The sequence below is a fragment of the Vulpes lagopus genome, chromosome 14 (assembly GCF_018345385.1).
Source record: "Vulpes lagopus strain Blue_001 chromosome 14, ASM1834538v1, whole genome shotgun sequence".
NCBI classification, from domain to species: Eukaryota; Metazoa; Chordata; class Mammalia; order Carnivora; family Canidae; genus Vulpes; species Vulpes lagopus.
The window spans coordinates 35992479-36020201 of NC_054837.1; the positions used below are offsets into that span (position 1 = coordinate 35992479).

General features: G+C 56.9%; 3 protein-coding genes across 14 annotated transcripts in view; 2 read left to right on the forward strand and 1 right to left on the reverse strand.

The window, feature by feature from the left end:
- Window positions 1–6292, forward strand: part of EP400 (E1A binding protein p400) — a 100765-nt gene extending 94473 nt beyond the window's left edge. For all 12 annotated transcript variants that reach the window (XM_041728492.1, XM_041728498.1, XM_041728495.1 and 9 more), the window contains 2 exons: window positions 2551–2628; window positions 3402–6292. In XM_041728492.1, the coding sequence (XP_041584426.1) occupies window positions 2551–2628; window positions 3402–3674 (351 nt within the window). In that variant the 3' untranslated portion in view covers window positions 3675–6292. The remainder of the gene's footprint in view (window positions 1–2550; window positions 2629–3401) is intronic.
- Window positions 6293–16796: 10504 nt separating this feature from the next.
- Window positions 16797–21613, reverse strand: DDX51 (DEAD-box helicase 51). Its single transcript, XM_041728373.1, has 14 exons — window positions 21178–21613; window positions 19987–20137; window positions 19544–19689; window positions 19382–19453; window positions 19185–19291; window positions 18957–19065; window positions 18726–18871; window positions 18330–18522; window positions 18131–18246; window positions 17928–18044; window positions 17675–17776; window positions 17509–17572; window positions 17280–17414; window positions 16797–17079 (listed from the first exon to the last, which is right to left on the reverse strand). Exons 1-14 carry the CDS (start codon window positions 21586–21588, stop codon window positions 17053–17055), a joined length of 1896 nt encoding a protein of 631 aa, XP_041584307.1. The 5' UTR covers window positions 21589–21613; the 3' UTR covers window positions 16797–17052.
- Window positions 21614–23088: 1475 nt separating this feature from the next.
- On the forward strand, window positions 23089–26925 carry NOC4L (nucleolar complex associated 4 homolog). Its single transcript, XM_041729522.1, has 13 exons — window positions 23089–23475; window positions 23766–23873; window positions 24008–24157; window positions 24236–24335; window positions 24419–24453; window positions 24804–24854; window positions 24967–25078; window positions 25181–25241; window positions 25428–25538; window positions 25627–25787; window positions 25872–25954; window positions 26062–26175; window positions 26255–26925. The coding sequence occupies exons 1-13, from the start codon at window positions 23404–23406 to the stop codon at window positions 26372–26374; spliced, it is 1278 nt and encodes a 425-aa protein (XP_041585456.1). The 5' UTR covers window positions 23089–23403; the 3' UTR covers window positions 26375–26925.
- Window positions 26926–27723: the final 798 nt, after the last annotated feature.

A 27723-nucleotide genomic window follows, 5' to 3' on the forward strand; every position in this document is an offset into this window, starting at 1 on the left:
TCCTGTTAGTTTCCAGTCAGCTTGTTAAGCTCTCACCAGGAACGGAACTGTTGGGGTTCCTACCAGGACTGCTAGGACTACGAGGCTTGGGCGGCACGTTGCTGGAGTTTGCACCCCCTCCGGGTATCTGGGGGAGGCTGTGTCTTTGCAGTTTGAGTGCAGACTCATCAGTGCCATGCATCCTTGGTTGTTTGGCTCCTTCAGTGCCCTCTGACCAGGTTTTTTGAATTTTTTCCAGGAAGGTCTTAGCCCTTGTACTGGATTGGTTCCTCAGTACTTAGTGTTTCCTGACACTTCTGTCATAGTGTGTTTCTGAGTTTCTGTGTGACGTCTGCGCCTTTCTCTTTGCACCTTGGCTTTTGCATCTGGCTGCCTTGATCAGCCCTGTTCCTTTGACAGTTGGTCTGTGGCCCCCAGTGCATCCTTGGTACCTGGACAGGTGGCCTGTGCCGAGTGGTGGCTGGCATCTTCCTCTTCCCTTGCCCCTTTCTTCCTGCTTTACCACACTGGCAAGGCCTGCAGGCCCCTGGCGGAGCGGCACGCACAGGCACTTATCTGTATCACTGTCACTCTGGTCACTGTGCAGGGTCCAATGTTTAGAATCAGCCTTCAGTAGAGTAAGAAGATCCCCTTCTTCACCTTGTTTGCTGGGAGTGTTTGTTCCTTTGTGTCTTCCCCAGTCTCAAGGCTGCCATCAGTCTCTGTGCTGATGACTCCAGGCTCACCCCTGTGGCTGATGGCTACACAGTCTCTTCCATGTCCTTCTGTGTCATTCACTAACAGACGTACGTTAGAATCTCTCCGCTCTCATTTTGCGTTTGTTTCTCATAATTTTTTCTATTTGTGTTATTTTTATGTTTGATTCCTTATTATTGGCTACATTTAAATTAAGGGTTTTATGTCCTTGCTGTTGTTGCCTCAGGAACTGTTTGTATTTATAGTGGTTATTTTCTTGGAAGCCAATTCTCCTTGAAGCCTGCCGTGGGATTGCTTCGAGGTCTGGGTTGAAGGCTGATTCCTGCTTCTGCTGGGCGCCCATGGGCACTACCAGGGCCAGTCAGTTGTGGCAGGAGGGCTGGTGTCTCTCGGGTAGTGTCAGTTCAGTTCTGAAGCCATGTCCCCTCCCCCAGCAGCACCAGAGCCTCAGGCAGTTGACATCCTCACAGCTTCCCCCAGGTGATAGAACCACAGCTATAGCTCATCGCTGACGGTGGGTTTGAACTTGGCCTCTTGTCTGGCGCACCCTGCATGACCTAGAGAGTCATGTGCTCTCAGGGTGAAAGCTGCTGTAGCGCCTCAGTTCCCAGCTCTGGGCTCCCACCTCTGCTTAGGTTGGGAGTTGAGACGTCTTAGTTTCACCCACAGGTGTCTGTGCTTATCCTGCCGTGTGCAGGTGGGGCCCTGATCTCGCTCACCGAGTCTTTGTTTCCCGCCAGTGCTCAGAGCACTCAGGCAGGGGTTCTTTTTCTCTTAGCAAATTCTGTTTACAATTTTTATCAATTTTTATTTTAGTTACAATGAGCTAGTAAGTGCCTTCCGATGATTTCAGATTTTATAGTGAGTACTAACATTTACTTGGAGCTCTTTCATTTAAAAGTACATCTTGTAATTTGACATTTTCTCCAGAATTATTTTGGTAAGACTTATTTTCGTCCCTGCTCTGTGAGTTAGAGACCCAGGTGGGAGGTGTCCTGGCCCCCAGCAACTGCTACTTGGGAGCCTGGTTTGCTCTGAACCTACACCCTGGGTAGACACCAGTTGCCTGAATTGTCCCACTGCATCGAGACAGCCACATATGTGTGGGATGATGTGTTTGCAGAAGGCAGCACAGGGTGGAAAGTTTTATCAGGAACGAAGATCTTGGGCAGCCCGGGTGGCTCAGCGGTTTAGCGCCGGTGTGATCCTGGAGACCCGGGATGGAGTCCCATGTCGGGCTCCCTGCATGGAGCCTACTTCTCCCTCTGCCTGCGTCTCTGCCTCTCTCTGTCTCTCTTATGAATAAATAAAATCTAAAAAAAAAAAAAAAAAAGAAAGGAATGAAGATCTCAGTAACAAGGAAAATATTAAAAGATGATACAATAACTAGTTCTAGTTTAAAACGTTGAACGTTGAGACATGTTTGAAATGGACCCCAGCTGGTCCAGATCACTTCATGGTGTAGGCAACCTCCTAGAACAGCGCCTGGACTTGGCGAAGGGACTCTCATGAGCGCTGATGAAATGCCAAAATATTTCATTCTGTCTTCAGTTTAATTGTCTTATATAAACTTGGAACAGTTGTTAGTAAAAGAAAAACCATGACTGAAGTGTGAGCCCAAGATAAGCCAGCTGTTGGTTACACACAGATGAAGGAGACAGGCATTACTCTGCGTGAGCCATGATAACTGGCTGCAGGTGAGCAAACCGAGAATTGCTCTTTGGTGTCATCTGGCCCCTGTGTTCTTTTTACTTTTGCATTAAGAACTGGGAAGGAAAGAAAAGAGTAAAAGGTCTCTGTGTGTACACATTCTCTTGAATTCTACATTTGGCTTTTTTGTTTTGATTTGTCAAGGTCGCAAAACTCCCTCAAGTCGTCCAACAGCAGACACCTGTGGCCAGCATCCAGCAGGTGGCCTCTGCTTCCCAGCAGGTAGGACCTGCAGACGCCCACTCCTCTGGGGAGTCTCCCATGGACTTTGAGTAAAACTTCATGTTTCCTGCTAGGAGAGTTCTTGGTTTTCATTCTGGAAAGTAGAATATTAACTCTCAGAAAATCACTGTTGATTGTCTTAATTCAGCAAAGATTAATTCTGGGGACAACATCTGATCCTTAATCTAGCAGGACACAAACTGAACACCCATATTCAGACTCAGTGTCGAACGTATAAAAGGAGCCCATTTGTAGGATCCTCCCTTCAGCCAGCAAGTGCAAGTGCATCCTACAAGCTGAAACCCCCATAGCTTAGTTTATGGAAACACAGGAAACAGAATCTGCTTACAGTGACCTTGGTCCTAGAAGTATAAGTACTACTGAGGACAGCAGTGACCATTGTCACCAAACCGTCAGGCTTCCACCTTTTTATTTGCTGCTGCAAAATGTGGCCTTGTCAAGCAGCGCTTTAACAAAATACTTCAAAATCACAGTGGTATGTAGATTTCAAGGAACTAAACAGCACTAAAATCTGAATGCCACCACCAGGCGCCAGCTGTCAGCCTGTGCCAACAGTGGTTGCGTTCAGTGGCTTTTTCCTGTTCCTGTGTGGTCAGAAACCAGAGGTCAGACTTTGATACATCACCATAGTTCTCACGTTTCACAAAAGCATTTGTGCTGAGGAGGTTTCTAAAACCCCCCCTCCCTATCTTTCAGGTAACATTTAATTGACTGTGTCACTAGATCTGTGTTTTCTAACCATTCTGGCTCAGGCTTCCCCGCAAACGGTGACCCTCACTCAGGCAACAGCAGCCGGGCAACAGGTGCAGATGATCCCCACAGTGACGGCGACAGCACAGGTGGTGCAGCAAAAGCTCATGCAACAGCAAGTTGTGCCAACCGCAGCGGGCCAGCTGCAGAGCCCTGGAGTCCCCAACCCCGCCCAGGTGCCGGCCAGTTCCGACAGCCCCAGCCAGCAGCCCAAGCTACAAATGAGAGTCCCTGCCGTCCGCTTGAAGACACCCACCAAACCTCCGTGCCCCTAGGCACAGCAGCAGGTTGGCCTCGGGATGGGCCACCGTGCGCTCTACCACCTAGCCAAAAGTGGGTAGATTTTATTTATTGTTGAACCGTGGGACAGTGTCATTTGAGGTGTTCACCTGGGAAGTTATAATGGAAACAAAGTAGTGTCATTGTTTTATTATCCTGCCTCCTACACCACGGGGGTTGGGGGGTGACCTGCGTTAAGCACCCCCTTTTCTGTATTAGGTGACCAATGGAGGAAGTGATGTTGGCCGTTGAAGCTCCTCACCTCTCCCCCAGAGCAGTAGTGCAGGGTCCTGAAAGGCATGTAGAATATCTCCTAAGGTTAGTGTGCAGTGTTCCACCTATCACCACATGGAGTGTGCAGTGAGTCATAAAATGGACTTCCTGAAGCTCAGACGTGGTCTTTGGCAGCATCCACCTCTGCCCAGTTCCGTATCCCTCACTGAAAACGTGTTCTGGTCCTTGGGGAGGAGAGAATATCTGAGGAAGCCAATGTGATTTCTTTCCCTCCTAAAGTGGGACTTGTTTGAGCAGACGTCTGAAGGAGGTATTTAGTAGTGACACCCATCCAGGCACACTCATGACCTGCTCCCGGCCGTGGTGAAGGCTTACCATCCCCGATTGAATTGTCATTCCAAAGAGCAGCCAGTGGGGCTGCCGCCAGGCCCTCCGCACAGTATGACTGCTGTCTACCCCCGCATATCCGGGATATTCTCCCAGCTTTTGGATGAAGCTTGTGTTTGAATGTAGTGCACTGAAGCCACTCCAGAGAACTTTGTGGAGCTCCTGTCTCAGGCGGGTTTGGGGCCCCAACTGCTGTGTGAGGGGCGCGGTGCCGGTGAGAGTAGGATGCCTGTCACCGCCCCCTCGCTGTCCTGCCCATCCCAGGCACGATCTGCTGATGGGAGAGAAACCTCCATGTACAGAGTATTTATGAACCTGCAAGTATCACCTACAGAAATGGGCATAGTGAGCTCTTCAGCATAGACTGGTAATGCCAGATTTCTGTTTCTTGTGATGCCTGTGTCTTATATGTGAGCAGATGTGTTCCCTCATGGTTCTGTGTAAAGTGGGGAACCTGTGCAGTATTTGGGAGTGAGAGGGTGGTGCAGTTGAGGGGCAAAGAGGAGGTCCCATGTTCGCCTGTTTTATCTTTTCACTATGGCAGGCTAATCTAGAAGTGTTTGCAGTGGGCGTGATGGGCAGATGATGTCTGCTTACCTGGATGCTCACACCGGGCAGACGTGCATGTCCAGTGACCCCCTCTGTTCTGTCTCTGTCCCTCTCAGATTACTTGGTCCAGAAGATCAGCTTGTGTTGGGTCTGTGTGGGCATTCTGAGAGTGAATTTTAGCTGTTAATTTTATCTGTCCTCTCCCATGTACCACTTTAAGTGCCACAGAGGGACCCGGACTGTATTTTTGGTTCCCCATCGATTTTCATCAGCAGCAATATCATGGCATTTACTGAAGCAGCTAGGCAGCTCATTATTGAGCTCTGGGTGAGAAATTTGGAAACAAGTAAAAATCAGATGTTGAGAAGATGGAAGGGACTTAACATTTTAGTCAACTCGAATATGTCGAAACAGTACCGTGACCTGTTCCCACACCAACACTAGTTGGTTCTGGCATGGCCAGTGCTGTCCCGAGGACAGAGTGCACAGGAAGGCTATGTGCGCACTCAGGGGACTCCTGCTCTCTTTTACCCCCAAACCTGCGGAGCTGCAATGTGGAAGGATGCTCGTGTTTCAGCTTCTTGGGATTTGTGCACCCTGTTCTTCTGCCCTTCGTCCTTGCTGGGGCACTGGCAGCTTGCTCTGAGGAGGAAGAGATGCTGGCTGCGCCTGCCTTAGAGCACCCTGCACGGAGCTGCTAGATGGAGCCTTCCCTTTGTCTGGAACCCCAGGAGGGAGTGCAGCGCATCTGTCAGAACTTATCTGGGGTGGCAGCGTGTGTGGCATGGGGGGTGAGACAGTGAGAGCCCCTCATGTCCCAGGGTGTGTCCTTCATTGGCTCCCTGATGCAGAACATGGAGCAGTTGTGTGACTTGTGTCCTTCCTGCAGGCTCTGGTAGGTGCTCCAGGAAACCTCCTCCTCCCTGGGTGTGGTTTTCTCGGTCTTCTGTTGTCAAGAGTACACTGTCCACGTTTCAGAGATGAGCACAAGCCTGGAGGTTGTGCATGCCTCCTCATTGGTCCTGTCAGCAGACTCCTGCATCGCCCAAGAACCGGTGTTCCTGCCAGGACAGCGGGGGAGGTCTGGAAGTCACAGTGGCCGCCAGAACACTGTCTGACTGCACCTGGCTGTGTGGAGCACTGGCACCTGTCCTTCTCTACTCAGGTCTTGGCTCTAACTAAGCTGAGGCTGTTTTGGGGGCACCCCTGGAGAGCAAGAAGCTGAACCTGCACATGCAGGAGCATGGGGCCGTGTGAGGCAGGGCTCACCTGTGTGCATCTTCACCACTTTCTGTGCCAGACAGTTGCTGGGTTTAAACATAAAGGAAGAAGACTGAAGCTGTACATACTTTGTAAACATACCCATTTGTACTTGAACAGTAGGCTTTTAAAGAGGGCACGGATACCCGCCAAACAAAAGGTATAATAAAATGACCTTTTTATATGTTTTTTCGTTTTTTCTTTCATAGAACAGTAGTATTCAAATTAAAATAAGATGCTAGTTGCATTTATTTGATTTGTGTGAAGGAAAAACAAAGGGAACACACGCAGGGTTGGAGGCAGATGCCTGCTTCTCCTGGCCCACCCCCTTGGTGCCATGGGAGTGGAGCGTGCTTGGTGGTTCTCAGTGAAAGCCACTCTCTCCCTGCTGAGACTGCGCCTCCCCACCCAGCCTTCATGCTCCAAATACGTGTGGAGGAAAACCTGGTGCTTTTGGATGCCACAGCAGTGGCTACCCTTTTCTCCCGTCACCTGCCACCTCCAGACACCCCACATGGTGGAGGGCCAGGTGGAGCCTCACAGGCTCTCTACCCAACACTCCTCAAAGCAGGTGGCCTGCAAGTGTTACTTTTCTTTGTCACCTCTTTTGCTCTTAGATTACTTTTACTTTTGTTAAAAAAAAAAAAAAAAAAAAAAGTTGCTGGGGGTCCCTGGGTGGCTCAGTTGGCTCAGCCTTTGACCCTTGGTTTCAGCTCAGGTCAGGATCTCTGGGTACTGGGATCAAGCCCTGCATCAGGCTCCCTGCGTGGAGCCTGCTTCTCCCTCTACCTGTCTCTCTGCCTCTCTCTCTCTCTCTCTCTCTGTCTCTCACAAATAAATAAAATATTTTTTAAAAAATAAAAGAGAATATATATATATTTTTTTAATCATGAGATACAGAGAGGCAGAGACAGGCAGAGGGAGAAGCAGGCCCCATGCAGGGAGCCGATGTGGGACTCGATCCCAGGTCTCCAGGATCAGGCCGTGGGCTGAAGGCAGCCCTAGACCGCTGAGCCACCCGGGCTGCCCCACAATATATATATATACTCAGTGGAGAAGATCGTGTGTCCTCCAAACCCTTCCATCACCATGACCATCTGATCGTGTCCTCAGCAAGCCCAAGGCTGTGTTTCTGTGTATACATTTGAGGTGGGGCAGGGGCCACTGAAGTGATTCTGCTGTCTGGCTGCAGTGGGGAGCACCTCTGAACCCATGGGTCCGTTTGCCACCACCTCCAGTACGTAGGAGCATCCAAATTCAGTTTCACATAAACCATGCCCTGTAGGGCTCACCCACAGGCCACTTGACTACCGCTGGCTTTAGAGGTCTCACTTAGATCTGTTAACCATCTCTCTGGGGGTTAAATCTGGTGTCAGTCTCTGCAGCGTGCTCTCCATTCTCCAGATTAGGGGCTGTGATTTCAGTGGCCCTTGGGAGAAAAGAGGGGAACTCCTGCCATCCTTTCTCTCTCCTTGGCCTGCATTTATACCCTAAATATGCCCTAAAATATTTATACCCTAAAATAATCTTACAAAGGTCCCATCTTACTGGATACATCATGGTATGTATGTGCAGTGAACTAGAGCATAGCTACTAAGAACAAGGTAGAGCTATATAATCTGGAATGGGAAGGTTCAGTAAATAGAAACTTGCAGAATTGTGTGGGATGCTCTCAGAGTGGAGCTACATGTACGCTTGGATGTGCACAGAATAGCCTAGAAAGTGGTGTGTCCACTGCCTCTGGGGAGGGCGACAGGGCAGGGGTTGCTCAGGGATCAAGGGGTGTTTACTGTTGGGCGTACCCTTTTAATTACTTAAGCAGTTTGCCAAGTACACAAAATATCTGGTTTTGGTTCTCAAAATAGTGTGTTGATCACGTGTTCCCCCTGCCCAGAAACGCGTATGGGGTCAGGTTCCAACACAGGCGCAGCTGCCTCCCCTCCAAGCACAGCAGCCCCTTCTGCTCCAGCACAGCCCTGGTCTCCCCAGCCCCGGCTTTCCCTGCTGTTTGCCCTGGGCTCTGTTGCAGTCCTCATCTTCTCTGAGGGCCTGGTCGTGGCCTGGTCGTGGCCTGGTCGTGGCCTGGTGCGCGGCCTGGTCGTGGCCTGGTCGTGGCCTGGTGCGTGGCCTGGTCGTGGCCTGGTCGTGGCCTGGTGCGCGGTCTGGTGCGTGGCCTGGTCGTGGCCTGGTGCGCGGCCTGGTGCGCGGCCTGGTGCGTGGCCTGGTCGTGGCCTGGTCGTGGCCTGGTGCGCGGCCTGGTGCGCGGCCTGGTGCGCGGCCTGGTCGTGGCCTGGTGCGCGGCCTGGTGCGCGGCCTGGTCGTGGCCTGGTCGTGGCCTGGTCGTGGCCTGGTGCGCGGCCTGGTGCGCGGCCTGGTCGTGGCCTGGTCGTGGCCTGGTCGTGCTGGTGCGGCCTGGTGCGCGGCCTGGTGCGCGGCCCTGGTCGTGGCCTGGTGCGCGGCCTGGGTGCGCGGCCTGGTCGTGGCCTGGTGCGCGGCCTGGTGCGCGGCCTGGTCGTGGCCTGGTCGTGGCCTGGTCGTGGCCTGGTGCGTGGCCTGGTCGTGGCCTGGTGCGTGGCCTGGTCGTGGCCTGGTGCGTGGCCTGGTCGTGGCCTGGTGCGCGGCCTGGTGCGCGGCCTGGTCGTGGCCTGGTCGTGGCCTGGTGCGTGGCCTGGTGCGCGGCCTGGTGCGTGGCCTGGTCGTGGCCTGGTCGTGGCTGTCCTCCAGAATGCGGCCCGGCAGGACCTGCGCCGGGTGGTCGTCCTTGCTCTCTTGTCTGTTCAGGGAGCACTTACTGAAGCATACGCACCACGTGTACACACGTACCAGCTTGATCACTCGGCTTTTTTTTTTTTTTAATGGTCAACACTTGGCTTTTTCCTTCAAGAAAATGAAAGCTAATGAGACAGATGGATAAGCTGCCGGTTTGTTTGGATCATGACTTTCAGGGATGGCCCAGAGGAGGTGCCACACATCCAACTGGGAGAATAAAATGTGCTGAACTGCTGGCCAGTCCCCTAAAGATTTCTGTGGCCCCCACTGTGTGGGCAGTGGGGAAGGGGGACAGTGCTCGCTCAGCCAGCACCCGGTGTGGGGGCTTCCAGGGGCGGGCAGCCGGTCCACTCTGCTCCCTGGGTGCTTCAGTCCTGCTGCCGCACAAATACCGTCATTTCTTGGGACACGTGGGTGGCTCAGCAGTTTAGCGCCTGCCTTCTGCCCAGGGCCTGATCCTGGACCCGGGATCGAGTCCCACGTCGGGCTCCCTGCATGGAGCCTGCCTCTCCCTCTGCCTGGGTCTCTGCCTCTCTCAGTGTGTGTCCCTTGTGAATAAGTAAAATCTTTTAAAAAAAATAGTCACTTCTAGCTTCTGCTTTTACTACTTGTAGCTTCAAGACACTCTGGAAAACTTTGACTGCCAAAGCGATTCCCTTTTTTGTACCTTAGAATGAGGCATACCTTTAGGTTAGCTTTTAAGTATTACAGGACACGTCCTCGTAGAAAGACTCAAACAATATGGAAAAATCAGACCTCTCCGTGCTCCCTCCCTCCTCGCACCCGGTCTTGTTTCTGTCTGCCTCTGGCACCCACTCAGATCAGGACATAGGTGCACAGCAGCCCACTGCAAGGGGGTGCTGCGTTGGTCCACTCATGCCCTGAGGGACAGCATTTCATTGTGTCTGTCCTGGGCCACCACCACTCACACTGGCCTAATGAATGAGTCAAAGGGGAAACGAACGTAAAATCTTCATTTCAGTCGGTGTCTCCCAGAATGTGGTAGCAGTTTACGTTCCTAGAAGACACAAGGGTTTTGCCATCAAAAGGGTGAGGGCATCCTGTGGCTGCTGTTGCCCACGGGCAGCCCCTGTCCTGTGAACATCCCTGTGTTTGTCCCCTTTACTTGGGGAGTTGTTTTGGTTTTGTAGCTCTTTGTATATTAAGGATATTTCCCTCCTTTGCAGCGAGGCGTGATGAGTCTTTGCCTTGTTACTTAGTTTTGTTTCTTTTTTTAAGATTTTATTTATTCATGAGAGACACAGAGAGAGGCAGAGACACAGGCAGAGGGAGGAGCAGGCTCCCTGTGGGGAGCCCGATGCGGGACTCAATCCCAGGACCCTGGGATCATGACCTTAGCCGAAGGCAGATGCTCAACCACTGAGCCACCCGGGCGTCCCTGCCCTGTTACTTTGTTTAGAACCTTCCTGTGTACTTCTGCTTTTCCCTTTATGGGGTCTGGGTTTCCTGCCGTGTCCATCCAGAAAGTTTAGCCCTTTATTCCATCAGAAATTGTGTGTGGTAGGAGGCTAGGTTTTTTTTTCTGGTTGCCACTATCATTTTGTGAATAAAGCACTCTTTTTTCTCATTCAAAGTCAGTTCTATTCGCTATATATCTCTGGACCTATTTTCAGGACTTTATTCTTTTCCTTCTTCCTTTTTTTGGGGGGGGGGTGTATTTCTCTGCCAGAACAACACTAATTTTTTATTACAAAAGCTCTAGAATAAACACAAATATTTTGCAAGTCAAGAACTCCCTTCTTTGATACTATTCTTTTATTCCATGTATAGACTATGTTACTTTTTTTTTTTTTTTAGGATTTTTATTTACTTATTTGACAGAGCGAGCAGGGCAGAGGCACAAGGACAGCAGATTCCTTGCAGAGCAGGGAGCCCCCTGAGCCCCAACACAGGACTCAACCCCAGGACCCTGAGGTCATGACCTGAGCTGAAGGCCGTGCTTTACTGACTGAGCCACCCATGCACCCGTTTCTCTTTTCAAAAGAGTGATGCCTCTTCTCAGACACGTACTGTTCACACAAGGTTTAAACACGTCTGCCTGTCTCTCAAGCAAATCCAAGGCCGAAGTCGTTGCAGTCCTGGGAATTACAGCTCATACACTGACAGGCGTACAAACATAGAGCATGCAAATAATGGTAATTTCAGTCCCCTGTCATTTGGTTTTTGTTGTTGTTGTTGTTGTTGTTGAAGTGTCTGTTGAATGAAAGTGTGCTATCTGGCACTCCTGTTGTGTTCCCAACGTAATGGAATTAGTTTCTGAGGGTCAACAGTCACGCATTTGCTGTTGAGCTTTGGCAGCTAGTTTGTCTAAAGCACCATGTTTTGTTTTGTTTTGTTTTTAAAGATTTTATCCATTAGAGACTCGCACACAGAGAGAGGCAGAGACACAGGCAGAGGGAGGAGCAGGCTCCATGCAGGGAGCCCGACGTGGGACTTGATCTGGGGTCTCCAGGATCATACCCTGGGCCAAAGGCAGACGCTCAACCGTTGAGCCACCCGGGGGTCCCAAGCACCAGGTTTAAATCAAGTTTGTTGATAGGGGATCCCTGGGTGGCTCAGCGGTTTAGCCCCTGCCTTTGGCCCAGGGCATGATCCTGGAGACCCCGGGTGGAGTCCCACGTCGGGCTCCCTGCATGGAGCCTGCTTCTCCTTCTGCCTGTGCCTCTGCCTCTCTCTCTCTCTGTGTGTGTCTCTCATGAATAATTTAAAAATCTTTTAAAATTTTTTAAAAAATAAATCAAGTTTGTTGATAAATGTTTGACTGAATTTTTATTAGGAATAGCTACTAATTTGGGGGGAGCCCAGGTGGCTCAGCAGCTTAGCGCCACCTTCAGCCCAGGGCGTGATCTTGGAGTCCCGGGATCGAGTCCCACATCAGGCTCCCTGCATGGAGCCTGCTTCTCCCTCTGCCTGTGTCCCTGCCTCTCTCTCTGTGTGTGTCTCTCATGAATAAATACAATCTTTAAAAAAAAAAAGAATGGCTACTAATTTTATGAATTATAATTTTGTCATCTTGTGGTTTTTAGCTTTAAATTGATGATAAAGTGAGTTTCCTGACATGCAAGTGTCTTAAATTTGGGTCTACCTCGCCTTTGGGGACAGTGTAACAATTCTATTAGTATATGCTGGGCTCTATTTACCAATTTTTTAAAATTAGATTTTATTTATTTTGAGAAGGAGAGAGTGGGGGAGGGGCAGAGGAGAGAGAATCTCAGGCTGACTCCCCACTCAGCGTCAAACCCGCAAGGGGGCTCGATCCCAAGACCCTGAGATTCTGACCTGAGCCAAAACCAAGTCAGGCCCTCGACCTACTGAACCCCCAGGTGCCCCAGACATTTTATGTGCTGATCACAGTTACAGCGATGGGCAGGGTGTGGAGAGGTGCAGAGGCCTCCCCACTTTGTGGATGGTGGTCGGGACCCCACACAGTACAGGCCGCTTGCACCACGTGCGGGGGTGGGGTTGGGCTGCCCCCGCCCCTCTTACTGTCCCTGTGGTCTGTGCCCCCTGCTGCTGGAGGGGAGCCGTGCAGGGTGGCGGGTGACCGAAGCATCCAAGCCCCGTGTCAGATGGAGCTCTGGCTGGCTCTAGGCGGGTGCGGCACCGGAGACAGAAGCCCTGCGGACGTCCTTAAGTCCACAAATGACAGGGCTTTGGCAGGTCTCTCAGAAAATGATGGATCGAGGAAATAAAACGCAGGATGTGGAACGTGTGAACAACACAGATGACCCTATTTCACCACATCGTACACATAAAACAGTGTGTGTGTCTGTAAAAACCTTCACAAAGTGAGAGGATTCTTTGAAAGTACACATGGAAAGTGTAAATTGTCCCCAAAGGAACCATCGGCAAAATTTAACGTCAGCCCCACATGGACCATTCTCTGTATACAATAAATAAAATGAGAAACCAGTTATTTTACATTTTTAGTTGTTTGGAAACTGAGAAACTTACTTCCAAGAAATTTATGGGTTAAAGACAAGGTCCTGGGAGCAAGAGACTCAATGTCGGGGTCCTGAGTTCGAGCCTCATGAGGGGATGTAAAGACGACTTGAAAACAAATGTGAGGAAGAGAAAACCCAGGGGAGATCGTGAATGGTTCTGGACTCGGCACCTGGAGTCGTGTGTCCTTAGGGCCCGTGTCCACGGAGGAAGCAGTGGTGTCAGAGGCAGGACCAGGAAGGCAGGTGTTCCCTTCACAGGAAGAGACGGTTCAGACCCTGACTCATGTCCTAGGAGCTCCTGTCTCACCTACCGTCCTGTCCCACGGGGACGCTGGGCTTTACACTCGCTGATGTCCAGGGTCTAGATGCGCGTGTTGCTCCGGGTCCCACTCTCCTCCTGCCAGGTGCTTGCTGTGTATTCCAGGGCTGCCCCAGCCATGCCCACTCTGCCGCTGAATCTGCCAGAGACACAGAGTACTTGGGGATTAGCAGGCATTGATTTCGTCCACACTGAGATTAAACAGATTTGTTCATGGGCTATTTTCTTGGAGAATTGGTGCATGTGAAAACACGCTTTTTCAAACTTTGAGCAAGTGATGTTTATATATATATATAAATATATATATATAAATATATAAATCTTAAAAAATAAAAATACTCAATATTTTTAAAAGTCCAGGAGCAAAAAATAAAAAAAAATAAAAGTCCAGGAGCATTTTTTAAATTTTTTATTAATTTTTAAAAAGATTTTATTTATTCATGAGCGACACAAAGAGAGAGGCAGAGACATAGGCAGAAGAAGCAGGCTCCATGCAGGGAGCCCAATGCGGGACTTGATCCCAGGACTCCAGGATCACACCCTGAGCCAAAGCCCGACACTCAACCGCTGAGCCACCCAGGCATCCCTATTTTTAATTTTTTTTAAAGATTTTATTTTTTATTTATTCATGATAGAGAGAGAGAAGCAGAGACACAGGCAGAGAGAGAAGCAGGCTCCATGGCAGGAGCCTGATGCGGGACTCGATCCCGGGTCTCCGGGATCTCGCCCTGGGCCAAAGGCAGGCGCTAAACCGCTGAGCCACCCAGGGATCCCCCCTATTTTATTTTTTAAAACAGATAAATTGGAGAGGGAGCCTGAGAGGGGGAGGGGCAGAGGGAGAAGCAGATGTTCCCCTGAGCAGGGGGACTTAAGAGTCTCATGAGCATTGTATTTGCCTGCACCAGTAGTGCTAAGCGCCACTCAGAGGATGTCCTTGGGAGCACCTGTTTCCCGAAGTCATGTGGGGCTAGAACAGTGTTGACTCAACATGAGCAAACCTACAATTTTTTTTTTATTTTTTTTAAGTTCTTTGTTTATTTATTCATGAGAGACACAGAGTTAGAGACACAGGCAGAGGGAGAAGCAGGCTCCATGCAGGGAGCCCGACGTGGGACTCGATCCTGGGTCTTCAGGATCACAGCCCGAGCCGAAGGCGGCGCTAAGCCACTGAGCCACCTGGGCTGCCCCAAACCTACAATTTCTTAAAGACAACGGAAGAGCACTCATCAGAGCCCAGGTGAGGACCACTGCCCAGGATGCATCACTTTCGCAGAGAAGAGCTGAGGCAGGGATGTTTAATAGGGGCTGTGTGTGCTTCTGTGGCTTCAGGAGTCACAGTGTGGGGACCAAGGACATTCCAGAATATAACAAACTTGACCTTGTGCTTTTAGCGCAGGCAAGTTTGCAGGCCTCGGAGGGATGGGAGCTTCAGCAGATTTTTACTCCACTTTGACGTGTTTCTTGGGGTTATTCATTCATGATTTAGATGTACAGCGAGTGCTCGGGACAGAAATGGAGCCCCTGCTCTGAGGGGTGGGAAGCCCTTCTGACCTGGGAGCACAGGCACGGGGCCCAGCAGCCTGTGGTAGAAACATGGAAGGTTTCCTTCCTCATGAGCAGTGCCCACCCATGCAAACCCTGTGCTCAAAGGCTCCTGGGACAGGGAAGCCTGGGCTGGCCAGTGCCACACGGACCAGGAGACGGCCAGCAGTGGCTGCCCCGGACAACCCAGGCCCTGCCCAACATACTCAGGGAGTGGCAGACTGCAGTGCACTTGCTCACACCAGGGGCTCTCCAGGCCCTCTCTGGGCTTCCTGGTGGAAGTGGCCATGAGAACCAGGACTCCTGCCAGACTTGTAGTTTGTGGCTCTCTCCCCAAGGTCTTGAGGGGACCTTATGCTACCTACGGTCACTGGGTCACTCACACTGTGCACTGATCTCCCCAAAGTCTGGCCAGTATCTGTTCACCTTCCCCCATCACTAAATAGTTGGCCACAGCTGAAAGAGGAGAAGACAGGGCTTTCTTCCTGTTTTGCTCACTGGCACTGCGGTCCCCTGGGTCAGTGTCCACATGTCCAAGAAACCCGCATGTGCCAAACTTAAGCTGTCATAGGTGTCCTTTATGTACTTCCCGTGGGGACATTTGATGGCAAGACGTGGTCTCACGAGGACCAAAGGACATCCCACAGACACTGGATGGGTGTTTTCTGGTGTGGGAGGGGTACGTGGAGACGCCCCTCTTGGGAGAATGCTGGTGCGGGCCTGCAGGGAGGAGTGGTAGTGATGGGGGCAGTGTGGCGAAGCCCACAGTGAAGTGACGGAGAACACTCATGCCTGTAGGCCTGTGCTGTGCCATGACTGATGGAGGAACTCCCGGTTGTTCTTACACCACAGTGAGGTAAAAAAAAAAGTCCACGAATTTTCATTATATCATTGGAAATATAACAGGTCCCAGACTGACAGCAAACATCATCGTCCTCAGATGACACAACCACTTGTTTTATAGAAATCCAAACGTAACACTGACAAGCAGGTGACTGAGAAACCTGGACGTATCACAATGGCATCCTTCCACCGTCGGGCCTCGGAGGAAGACATGGTAACACTTGAGAACACCTGCTGGGTCAGTGATGTCGTCCTTTGGTCCTCAACTTGGAAAGTACGAATGTGTCTGTTCGTGTCCATTACCCGTAAACACTAAGACTGCACTTGAGGACTGCCCGCTTGAGGAGGTAAAGCGACTCTGTCATCTGATGAGCAGGTTATTTAAAACAATGAAACATACCCGAAGAACGCAAACACTGTGCTCCAAAGGGGCACCTGCTCCCCAATGTTCACAGCAGCAGTGTCCGCAATAGCCAAACTGTGGACGGAGCCCAGATGTCCATCGAGAGATGATGGATGAAGAAGATGTGGTGTGTAGATACGATGGATATGCCTCAGCCATCAGAAAAATGAAATCTTGCCATTTGGCAACGATGTACATGGAATTAGGGAGTATTACGCTGAGTGAAGTAAGTCAGAAGTCAGAAGACAGTGATAGTATGGGCTCCCCTTATATGGGGAATTTACGAATCAAAACAGAGGATCGGGATCCCTGGGTGGCGCAGCGGTTTGGCGCCTGCCTTTGGCCCAGGGCGCGATCCCGGAGACCCGGGATCGAATCCCACGTCAGGCTCCCGGTGCATGGAGCCTGCTTCTCCCTCTGCCTGTGTCTCTGCCTCTCTCTCTCTGTGACTATCATAAATAAATAAAAAAATAAAATAAATAAAAAAAAATAGAACAAAACAGAGGATCATAGAGGAAGAAGCAAAAAATAAAAGAAGATGAAATCAGAGAGGGAGACAAACTGTAAGAGACTCTTCACTCTAGGAAACGAACTGAGGGTCACTAGAGGGGAGGGGGACGGGGGATAAGGTGACTCGGTGATGGGCATGAAGGAAGGCACCTGATGGAATGAGCACTGGGTGTACGTAAGACAGATAAATCACTGAACTTTACCTCTGAAACTAATAATATGCTATATGTTAATTAACTGAAAAAAAAAACCTGCATAGAATTTTAAAGAACTTCCTGAAACCTTAATATATAGAACAAAGGAAAAAAGAGTGTATTAATGACATTTGATATACGAGTCACGTTGAACAGGATTGTTATTTCCCACACTAAGAGACGTAGGTACGATCGTGTTTCTGCCTCTGGCCAGCTGTGCCAAGCACGGCCCCACATCCCCAGCTCCCTCTGAAATCAGAGGAATCTGTCTTTTGCTCACATATCCAGCAGCCACCATTCAGTATTGTCTCAGAAAGGATGTGGCTAAGCCCTGGAAGAGGCACAGGATGGGAAGAGCCTGCTCTGCTGTGGGCTCAGCCTGCAGTCCTCCGAGCCTGTCTAGGCCACCTTCTGCCTTCGCTCTTCCTGCGGAGGGGAGAAGCAGAGGCTTGAGTGGTGCCACCTGCGCACCCCCACCCCCACTCCCCGCAAGCAGCAGCACCCGGCACTCGCTCAGAAAGTGCGGTTCTGACCCCAACACCCCTCCCAGGGCCATGTACTCCCTTCCCACACATCAGGTCTCTTCCGACACGAGACGTGTGTCATAGGACGCCTTGGCCCCTCACCTTGACAGCTTGCTCCAGCTGAGACAGGGCCTCCTCGTACCGAGGGACGAGCGGCTGCAGGAGCTCACTAGGGATGTCGTGCCGTGCCATCTTGGGCACGCCGGCTTCAGCCAGCATCCGGAGGAATCTCCTCTCCTGCAGGGAAATGGGTAGAAAGGGATCCCGTTTTCCCCGAGCAGTGCTGCCAGCAGGGGACCCCTGACCCCTACAGGGACTCAAGCAGACTGACCTGCACTTTGAGGAGCAGAGTGAAGGCCTGTCCGGTTCTTCCAGCACGGGCAGTTCTTCCCACCCTGAAACCAAGCACAACGACCAGGTTGGGGGCCTCCAGGGGTCCTCTGGGACAGTGGTTTCCTTCCAGGAAATCTCCCTCCACAACCCCGGGGCAGACTCACCGGTGCACGTAGGTCCGCAGATACTGGGGAGCGTCATAATTGATTACCAGCTGCACACCCTGCACGTCAATACCTCGAGCCATGGCATCTGTGCTGATGAGGCTGGAGAACAGCAGGGGCTATGGGCCCTGCTTGAGACCAGGAGCGCCCCACCCCCACCAGCCAGGAGACTGGTTTCCCACAGAGGGAAACTACCTCCCCTTCAGAGGGCCCTGAGGTGAGATTCCACTGCCCTCTTTTTCCAGGTACTCACAGCTGAATCTTCCCCTGCTCAAACTGCTTCAAAACCACCTTCCTCTGGCCAGGCCTGCAGCGGGAGGAAAACTCAGCCACAGCCACACCTCCGAAAGCCTGGACTAGCAGGAAGAGCCTGGGTGGGAAAAGCCGCAAGGAGCTAAGTGGGTAGGGCCTGGAACCTGCATCCCTCTGCTCCCCCTGCGCCTCCTAAGGCCTCACCTGTGAGAGTTCTCGCGGGAGTTGGTAAAACAAAGGACTCTTGAGAAATTCCTCTCCAAAATCAGGTGCAGGATGGCCAGGGGCTTAGTGCGGAGGCTGCAGGGCACGTAGTGGTGCTGTGGGGATAGCACAGGGTTGGCCAGGCCCCACGTGCCTGAGCACACACACCCCCCATCCCCCCGCCGTGCACCCTACTCACAGACAGCCCTGTAGGAAAGGTGTACTTCCCGCCTGAGTCCCCGTCCCCGTCAGTGTCTCTGGGGCCCCTGCCTGCTAGCCCTGTGGAGAAGAGCCGGGGCTGGTAGAGGCCTAGCTGCTGCAGCTTCTCAGGATTCTGTGTCAGGGTAGCGGAGAAGAGCAGCTTCTGGAGCGGCATCTGAGGACAAGAGATACTGACAGGGGAGTGAGGGGTGGGACAGCAGTCTTGGCCTGGCCAGCAGACCTGCAGAGCCCTAGTTGTTCTCCTTGAGCCTTGCCGCCCCAGAACAAACCCGATCAGACTGGTGAAAGGGGTCTTAGAGACAGACGGCCGTGACAAGGGGGCCTCGGTGGAAAAGGCTATGCCAAGTGCAGAGCAGAGCTCAGCATTAGGTACCTGGCAGCAGTGGTGGCCTTGAGTTGTCTCCTCTGGAGCAGAGCAAAGGGGTCATTGGCAACATCACTCGGGAAGGCTGCCTCCACCACCCGGGGCAGCCAGGACTGGTGCATGCTGTCTATCATCCGGTCGGCCTCGTCGATGATCTAAAGGAAGCAAGAGATCTAGTGTCTGGTGGTCAGAGTCAACACTGGTTCCAAACCCCAGTCTTCTTCCAGGTGTGCAACGTACCAGGAAGCGGAGATGCTGGAGGCTGAATCCTGGGGTCTGGTCAATGTGGTCCACCAGGCGGCCAGGGGTGGCCACCACCACGTCAGCCAAGCAGCGGAAGCCGTCTACTCTGAGGAGCAGAGTGGCTCAACACTGAGCCCATGCCGACCCCCCAACCACAAAGAGGCCTGGAGAGGGGTTCGTGCCACTCCCTGTTCCCTGAAGAGTCCCCAACGTAGCAGGACCTACGTCTTCTGGACGAGACTCTCCTGCTCCTTGACCAGTGACTTCTGCCCAGTGATCAGGGCGACACGCAGAGGAGTGGCATCTGTGTAGATGTTAAACACTTTGCTCACCTGGAGAAGGAATGGCCATCAGCAGCCTGGTAGGAAGCACCACAGTGTCGAAATCCCTAATTCTGACTTCTAGGCGCGGGCTGCACATACCTGCTGGGCCAGCTCCTTGGTGGGCAGCACAACCAAGGCTCGGACCTGGCAAACAGCTCGACATAGCAAGGCCTGGGGGAGGAGGCGACAGCCACATGTGTAAGCAGAGCCGGCTCCCTGCCTGCTGAGCCTGCCTGCAGAGTGGGGGGTCCTTACACTCACCTGTACCACAGGGATGACAAAGGCCAAGGTCTTCCCACTGCCCGTCGGGGCAGAAACACAAAGGTCACTGGGCCGGTAGCCGCCTCTGGCCACCAGGAACCCGTTGGCGATGCTTTCCAGGAGAGCGGGAATCACTGCTGCCTGGACTGGACAAAGAAGGATGAGACACAAGTCGCGTTTGTGCATTAACACCCAACATCAGGGCAACTACCAAAGCCCAAAGTAGCCTTGCCCTTCACCTATGACTTCTAGACTGGGCTGTTCTTGCTCAAGGACAGCACCTGGGCCTCGAAGAGCACCAGGCCCAGATGGCCAAACGCCTAGATCACACTTGATGCTGGATGTGCCTAGGGAGCCATGTTGACAGCTGCTATCCTGTGGCTTGTGTGATTCTGGGTGGGGATGCTCTTGAGGGCATGTGTCCAGACCCCTCCCACACACACCTGGAAAGTAGGACGAGATGCCGTGTGCTTGCAGTTTCTTCTGCATGTCAGGGTGGACTTCCGGGATGTCCTCAATAGGCACCAAGTCTTCTGTGACGCTCTTTCCAACAGAGCTTGGCTCAGCCAACCACAATGGCAGGAAAGGTTGGGCCTACCATGAAGAGAAAGAAGGCGAGTGAATACTCCAGACTCCCCGGGACTAGGGGGGCAAGACCCACAGACACCAAAGACTCAGGGACTCAAACTGAAGAGACCACAGCAAAGCAGGCTGAGTAGCCTGACTAGTTCCCCAGCTTCTCCTCCATCTCTCATGCCCACCTTCCACACCACCTCCGAAGGAATTAAGAGACACAATCAGGAAGCGTCAGTCCTCTCACAGCTAGGATGACATCCAACCCAGAGGCACACCTGGCAAAGCCCTCTGTGACCTGGCACCTGCCCCCAACCTCATTTCCTATCACTGACCATGCTCTAGCCACAGAGATCTGTTTTTTGTTTGCTTGTTTTTAAGATTTTATTTATTTATTTGTGAGAAACACACAGAGAGAGAGAGAGAGGCAGAGACATAGGCAGAGGGAGAAGCAGGCTCCATGCACCGGGAGCCCGACGTGGGATTCGATCCCGGGTCTCCAGGATCGCGCCCTGGGCCAAAGGCAGGCACCAAACCGCTGAGCCACCTGGGATCCCCAGATGTTTGTCCCTCTACATTCCGCTGTCCCAGGGCCTTTGCCCTGATCCTTGCTTCTGCCCGATGCTCACCTCCCCCGTCCATCCTTCTCAGGCTGGTCCTCCTCTCCTGACCCTGGTCCAACACAGGCCCCGACCCGAGGGTCCCAGTGCGCCCGGGCCAGCCTACCGTTTCCTCTCCCGGAGTCCCCATCATCCCAGAGCCCTTGAGCTCAGTATCTAGTTGCTGGAAAGCCCCACTCAAGGGAGAAAAAGAGTAAGCTAAACCCCCGCCAAAATCGGTTCCCTTTACTAAACGGATACGCACCAAGTAAGAGCTCCTTGTGCCCCATCAGGCACAACCAGCCCAGCCCCGACTGGAACAGCGGAGCCGCCTGCGACACTCCCCGGGGTCTGCGCAGGACGCGAGCCACCGGCCGGGGGCGAGGCGCAGGGACGGCCGCTCCTCCCCGCTCCTCCCGGCTCCTCCCCGCCCGCACCCGCCCGCACCCGCCGGCCGCTCACCTTGGCCGCCCCGCTCCTCCTGAGGGCCCCGGGCAGCAGGCCGCGGGCTGGGGGCGCCGAACCCTCCGCGGGAGAACTTCCACCCGGGTCCACCGGCGCGTCTTCGCCGCTCCCGGCCCCACCTGCGCCCCCGTCCTCGCCGTCCAGTCTCCGCCGCTTCCCCCGCGGCTCGGGCGGGCTCCCCGCCGCCCCGCAGCCCTCGCGCCTCCGCGGTCTGCGCGGCCGCCGCCGCCGCCGCCCCGCCGCCTCCGCGGCCCGCTCGGCCTCCTGCTGCCGGGGCTGCTTCTGCCGCTGCCGCTCCCGGGCGCGACACTGCAGCCGCTCCAGCAGCGCGCGCGCCCGGCCGTCCGCCCCCGCCTCCGCCCCGGCCGCCTCGGGGCCTGCGTACCGCGCGACGTGGAAGAGCGCCATGCCCGCAGCCGCACGCCTCGGGGCCCGACGCGCCCTGATGACTGCAGCGGCGCGGAGCGGTGACGTCGGCGGCGGCGGGGCCCCCCCCCCCCCCCCCCCGCCCCGCCCCCCCCCCCCCCCCCCCCCCCCCCCCCCCCCCCCCCCCCCCCCCCCCCCCCCCCCCCCCCCCCCCCCCCCCCCCCCCCCCCCCCCCCCCCCCCCCCCCCCCCCCCCCCCCGCCCCCCCCCCCCCCCCCCCCCCCCCCCCCCCCCCCCCCCCCCCCCCCCCCCCCCGCCCCCCCCCCCCCCCCCCCCCCCCCCCCCCCCCCCCCCCCCCCCCCCCCCCCCCCCCCCCCCCCCCCCCCCCCCCCCCCCCCCCCCCCCCCCCCCCCCCCCCCCCCCCCCCCCCCCCCCCCCCCCCCCCCCCCCCCCCCCCCCCCCCCCCCCCCCCCCCCCCCCCCCCCCCCCCCCCCCCCCCCCCCCCCCCCCCCCCCCCCCCCCCCCCCCCCCCCCCCCCCCCCGCCCCCCCCCCCCCCCCGCCCCCCCCCCCCCCCCCCCCCCCCCCCCCCCCCCCCCCCCCCCCCCCCCCCCCCCCGCCCCCCCCCCCCCCCCCCCCCCCCCCCCCCCCCCCCCCCCCCCCCCCCCCCCCCCCCCCCCCCCCCCCCCCCCCCCCCCCCCCCCCCCCCCCCCCCCCCCCCCCCCCCCCCCCCCCCCCCCCCCCCCCGCCCCCCCCCCCCCCCCCCCCCCCCCCCCCCCCCCCCCCCCCCCCCCCCCCCCCCCCCCCCCCCCCCCCCCCCCCCCCCCCCCCCCCGCCCCCGCCCCCCCGGCCGCCGCCGCCCCCCGGGCCCCGCCCCGCCGCCCCGCCCCGCCCCCGCCCCGCCCCCCCCCCCCCCCCGCCCCCGCCCCGCCGCCCCCCCCCCGCCCCCCCCCCCGCCCCCCCGCCCCCCCCGCCCCCCCCGCCGCCCCCCGCCCCGCCCCCCGGGGGGCACCCCGGGGCCCCGCCCCCCCCCCCCCCGCGCCCCCCCCCCCCGCCCCCCCTTTCCTTCCCCCCGGGCCCCCCCCCCTCCCCCCCCGCTGCCCCCATCCTTCCCCCCGGGCCGCCCCCCCCCCCCGCTGCCCCCATCCTTCCCCCCGGGCCGCCCCCCTCCCCCCCCGCTGCCCCCCTCCTTCCCCCCGGGCCGCCCCCCTCCCCCCCCGCTGCCCCCTCCTTCCCCCCGGGCCGCCTCCCTTTCCCCCCCCCCCGGCTGCCCCCATCCTTCCCCCCGGGCCGCCCCCTCCCCCCCGCTGCCCCCCTCCTTCCCCCGGGCCGCCCCCTCCCCCCCCGCTGCCCCCCTCCTTCCCCCCGGGCCACCCCCTCCCCCCCCGCTGCCCCCCTCCTTCCCCCCGGGCCGCCCCCCGCCACCTCCGGCTGCACCCTCGGGGGGGGGGGGATCGGCTCCAGGAAGGCGGAGGGCGGTTGCCAGCGCGGAGTGAGACCCCCCCAGGCGGTTCCGGCTGGCGCGGGGTCAGCGGGCGGAGGGGCGGGCAGAGGCTCCCGGCACCGGTTCCGGGTAAGGCCCCCGGTGTGCCCTGCGTGTGTCTGGAAGCCTGGTGGGACGGGCCGGTGTCTGACCCAAATGGACACAGCGGCCAGGGCCTCGGGAGCGGGGGTGGGGGCGTCTCCTGTGTCCCCACTGCAGATGGCTTAGGTCTTGGAGTAAAGAAAGGGGCGGGGGGCCCTGTCCTCAGAACATGGTGACCCTTCGCACCCGTCTCCTCGTGGGGTTGGGTGTGGGCTGACTGCTCTGCTCCGCTCCCTGCAGGGTCCCAAGGGGCCACCCGCAAGTACAAGGTGTGGATGAGGCACCGGTACCACAGCTGCTGCAACAGCTTGCGGGAGCTCCTGGCCCACTCCTCCCTTGAGGTCAAGGTGAGTGCTGCTGTCTGGAGCACCCTCCGCACCCGCAGCCACCCGTGGTCCACACACAGGGAGGCGAGGCCACCACTGCCCCCTTCTGCGTTCCTGGCCGTGTCGTTGGCCCCCCCCCCCCCCCCCGGCCGTCTTCCCTGTCTGGTTGGTGTTTTGGTGGCTGGTTTTGTTGTGTGTTTGGTACCTGTGGGACTGCCGTGTGACGGGCACTTGGTTCGCATTGTGAGGGGGCCTCTAGGGGGGAGCCTGTGGCCTGGCACCTTAGCCACTTTGCCACCCGCCGTCCCCAGGAGCTAGCTCTCAGCACGCTCATGAGGTTTGTGCAGTTGGAAGGAGGTCACCCCCTGGAGAAACCCAAGTGGGACGGCTGCTACTTGTTTCCCCACCAGCTCTTCAAGGTAGGGGCAAAGTGGGGGTGGGGTGCTGGGAAGGGCCCTGGCGCAGCTGGCTGATGGGCGCCCTGTGTGCCGCACCCTCCCCTGCTGAGGGGGTGTGGCTGCCCCCTGATGCCCACCCCCTGCTCGGCGCTCAGGCTGTAGTGGAAGGCCTGCTGTCCCTGGAGGACGACTGTTCGCTGCTCCTCTCCCAGTTCCGGGAGTACTTGGAACATGACGACATCCGCTACCACACCATGCAGGCGGCCACGGATATTGTGGTCCGTGTCGCCAACAGGTACCCAGAGGTGAGCTGGCTGAGTCCCACGGCTGGGGGATGGGGTGGGGGTGGGGGTACATCTGTGCTCAGGCCAGGTATTCTGCAGGTGCCGCTCACTTTTTGGAACAATGCCTTCACGCTGCTGTCTGCCGTGAGCCTCCCCCGCCAGGAGGGCCGCACCTCTAGCTTCTATGTGAAGCATGCAAGTGAGCATCCTGGGTGGGTGGGCAGGGGCCCCCGTGCGGCTGCTTCCTTTCCCACGTGCCTGCTGACCCCCTCTTCCCCGCAGAGCTGTCACAGACATGGAAGGTCGTTCATCTGAAGGTGAGGTGCTCCGTGGCGGGGGTGGCTTCCCTGGCTCAGGCAGCCACAGGGGTCCCTCACAGGGATGGGGGCAGGGGGTGGGGGGAGAGGCACATGGGTACCTGGGTCCCAGGCCCTCAGTGGGCCTCCTCGCTGTGGGCGGTCGCACACATGCTGCTGTCTGCCCCCCTATGGCTGTGATCTAGGCTGGGTGTTTGCCCTCATTTTGTCGGAGTTTTCTGATTCAGGGTTTCCAGCTCTGGCACAGTAGGGGGAAGGTGGTGTGTGTGGTGTCTCTCCTGGGGTGGGGTGTGCCACCCCACCTCGAGTCTCCTGTGCCACCCTGACACCCCCACTGCCACCTACCACAGGAGCACAGAAAGGCCTTCCAGCTGATGTGGCTTGGCTTCCTCAAGCACGAGGTAGGGACGGGGCAGGGTGGGTGGGGAGCAGGCACCCCAGGTCAGGGTCCCTCTGGCTCACGTGGTCCTTGGAGCGTGGCAGGTGCACCCACACATGCTGCCTCCCCGCCAGCTGCCCCTTGGCCTGTACAAGAAGGTGCTGGTGATTATGCATGACTCCATCCTGCCCCACCTGGCCCAGCCCAGCCTCATGATCGACTTCCTGACCCGCGCCTATGACATGGGTGAGTGCCTGCCTGGCAGGGCGTCTTCGGGAACCCGCAGAGCAGGCCCGTGGGGTGGCGGCGTGGTGTGGGCTGGGGCTTCACCACCACGCGTGTTTGCAGGGGGAGCCATCAGCCTCTTGGCTTTGAACGGACTTTTTATCCTGATTCATCAGCACAACCTGTGAGTGTTCACCTGGGAGGTGTCTGCCCCAGGCTGGGGAGCCGGCTGAGCTGCCCTAGGGAGGCTGGGGGGTGGGCGGGGTGCGGGGGGCAGAGGCCACTGGGAGCCACGACCTGTCTCTTCATCATCTGCTTCCACCCCCATGCCTGCTGCCGCTCACTTACACCACAACCCCCCGGCTCCCAGCGAGTACCCCGATTTCTACCGGAAGCTCTATGGTCTGTTGGACCCATCCATCTTTCACGTCAAGTACCGGGCCCGGTTCTTCCACTTGGCAGATCTCTTCCTGTCATCTTCGTGAGTGCCAGAGGCGGGGCTGAGATGCAGAGCGGGGGGCAGGGGTACTGGGTGAGGAGGTCTCACTCAGACCCACCATCCCTCCCAGCCATCTGCCTGCATACTTGGTGGCTGCCTTTGCCAAGCGCTTGTCCCGCCTGGCCTTGACTGCTCCCCCTGAGGCCCTGCTCATGGTCCTGCCCTTCATCTGCAATTTGCTGCGCCGGCACCCCGCCTGCCGTGTCCTCGTGCACCACCCTCTGGGCCACGGTGAGTGTGGGCAGGGCCTGGGGGGCCCCCAACAGCCAGTACACTGGGGCAGGTCACAGAGTGGGGCCTGGGTCTCATTCCTAGAGCTGGACAGTGACCCCTATGACCCTGAAGAAGGCAACCCAGCTGAGAGCCGAGCTCTGGAGAGCTCCTTGTGGGAGCTGCAGGTGAGCACGCTGTGTGCATCACCCCACCTCCCAGCCTACCCGGGAGTCGGTGCTTTTGTCTGGGGCCGCTGCCCAGGAAGAGAGTGGTGATGTGCGCGATTCTGCAGGCCCTCCAGCAGCATTACCACCCCGAGGTGTCCCAGGCTGCCAGTGTCATCAACCAGGCATTGTCTGTGTCTGAGGTCAGCATCGCACCGTTGCTGGAGCTCACGGCGTTTGAGGTGAGGGGCGAGGAGGCTGAGGCTTGGGTGGCTGGGGTGCGGGGACTGCAGCGTGGGAGCATCCGTCCATCCCTTGCAGATCTTCGAGCGGAACCTGAAGAAGAAATGCCAAGAGTCAGTGCCGCTGCAGTTCATCCCTGCGCAGGGTTTGTTGGGACTTCAGGATGATCTCTGCGCCCAGCACTTCACACTCAGCTGACCTTGCGCCGTCCCCTCCACCCCCATAGTGGTTTATAGGAGAGAGATTGGGGTAGGCTGTGGGTGGCTAGGCGCTGACCCTGTCTCCCAGCTCCTCTGCTGGCTGTGTCCACCTGGAGCCCCACGCCTGCTGTGCATGTGGCCTGTGCTGGAGGGTGGTGTCCGGGGCCTCTTCCTTGCCTGAAGCCAGGTGGGTGCTGCGGAGGTGCTGCAGAAGTGACCCCTGCCCTGGGTGGGGGGGGCTACAGGTGCCCAGGTGGTGGCTTCTGCCAGCCCTGAAGGCTTCCCTGGGTGCCTCGAGCTCCCCAGGCCCCTCTTGTCCAGGGAGCGTCTGGGCCACGCTCCCACGTCTCCACTGCATTTGGACTTGTGACCTAGGAGCGACAGTAAGCGTCTTCTGTCCTGGTCGGCCTGGAGGAGCACAGGGAGCGCATGCACCCATTCCCAGCCAGGGCCTGAGGAGGACACCTTTGTTCCCTAGCCCCCAGGACCCCCCTGGGTGTTCACCCTCCTGAATAGAGCGGGCACCGGCAGCCACGGGCCTGGCACTCACTTGGTTCCCGTGTGTTTATGCCTTTGAGGCCCCGTTTCTGCCAGACCAGCCCGGTCGTTGAGTCTACCTTTTCTCCTAAAAATTTGCTTGTCTGGGGATGGAGGAGCCGCCCGAGTGACGGCAGCTCACATGGGATGGGGGGGCCTGGCAGACACACGGGCAGGGATGGAGAGCCTGGGAGGGAGAGACCCTGGTTGCCCTGCAGCCTCCTGTCTGAGGTCCAGGCACACTTCCACCCCTGGAGGAGCGCCCTGGTGTCACAGCAGCAGTTGTTTGCCAGTTTGGTCTCTGGGAGCTGCTCTGGTGGCTCAGGACCCTGGTGTGCCTGGTGGGTCCTTTGTCCAGGTGGTGAAGTAGCGCCTCCTCTACATAGGGTGCTGTGATTTAGGGACACTAGCGCCCCTACCTCTTGGCCGAACTGCCCTGATTCTGTCAAGCCAGTTCATGCCCCAGAGCTTTTACACTGCCGTCTCCATAGCTCTCTCCCCCTTGCCCTTGGTCTTCAGACTCTAGCCTGAGTGAGGCCTTGGGGAGGCCTCTACTGATCATCCTGTAACTGTTACGGTGCGTGCCATGGGGCACATGATCTTTGTGGCTCTGCAGCACCGCAGAAGTCTGAGGATTATCCCTGCTGCCATCCTTCACAAGGACCAAAGAGGGCTCGTTACTGACCTGCTGCTTGCCTTGCCCCCCCTGGGCCCAGGACTTGCCTGGCATAGAGGAGGGGCTCAGCTGCTGTTGGGCACCTGGGTGGCTCAGTGGTTTGAGTGTCTGCCTTTGGCTCAGGTCGTGATCCC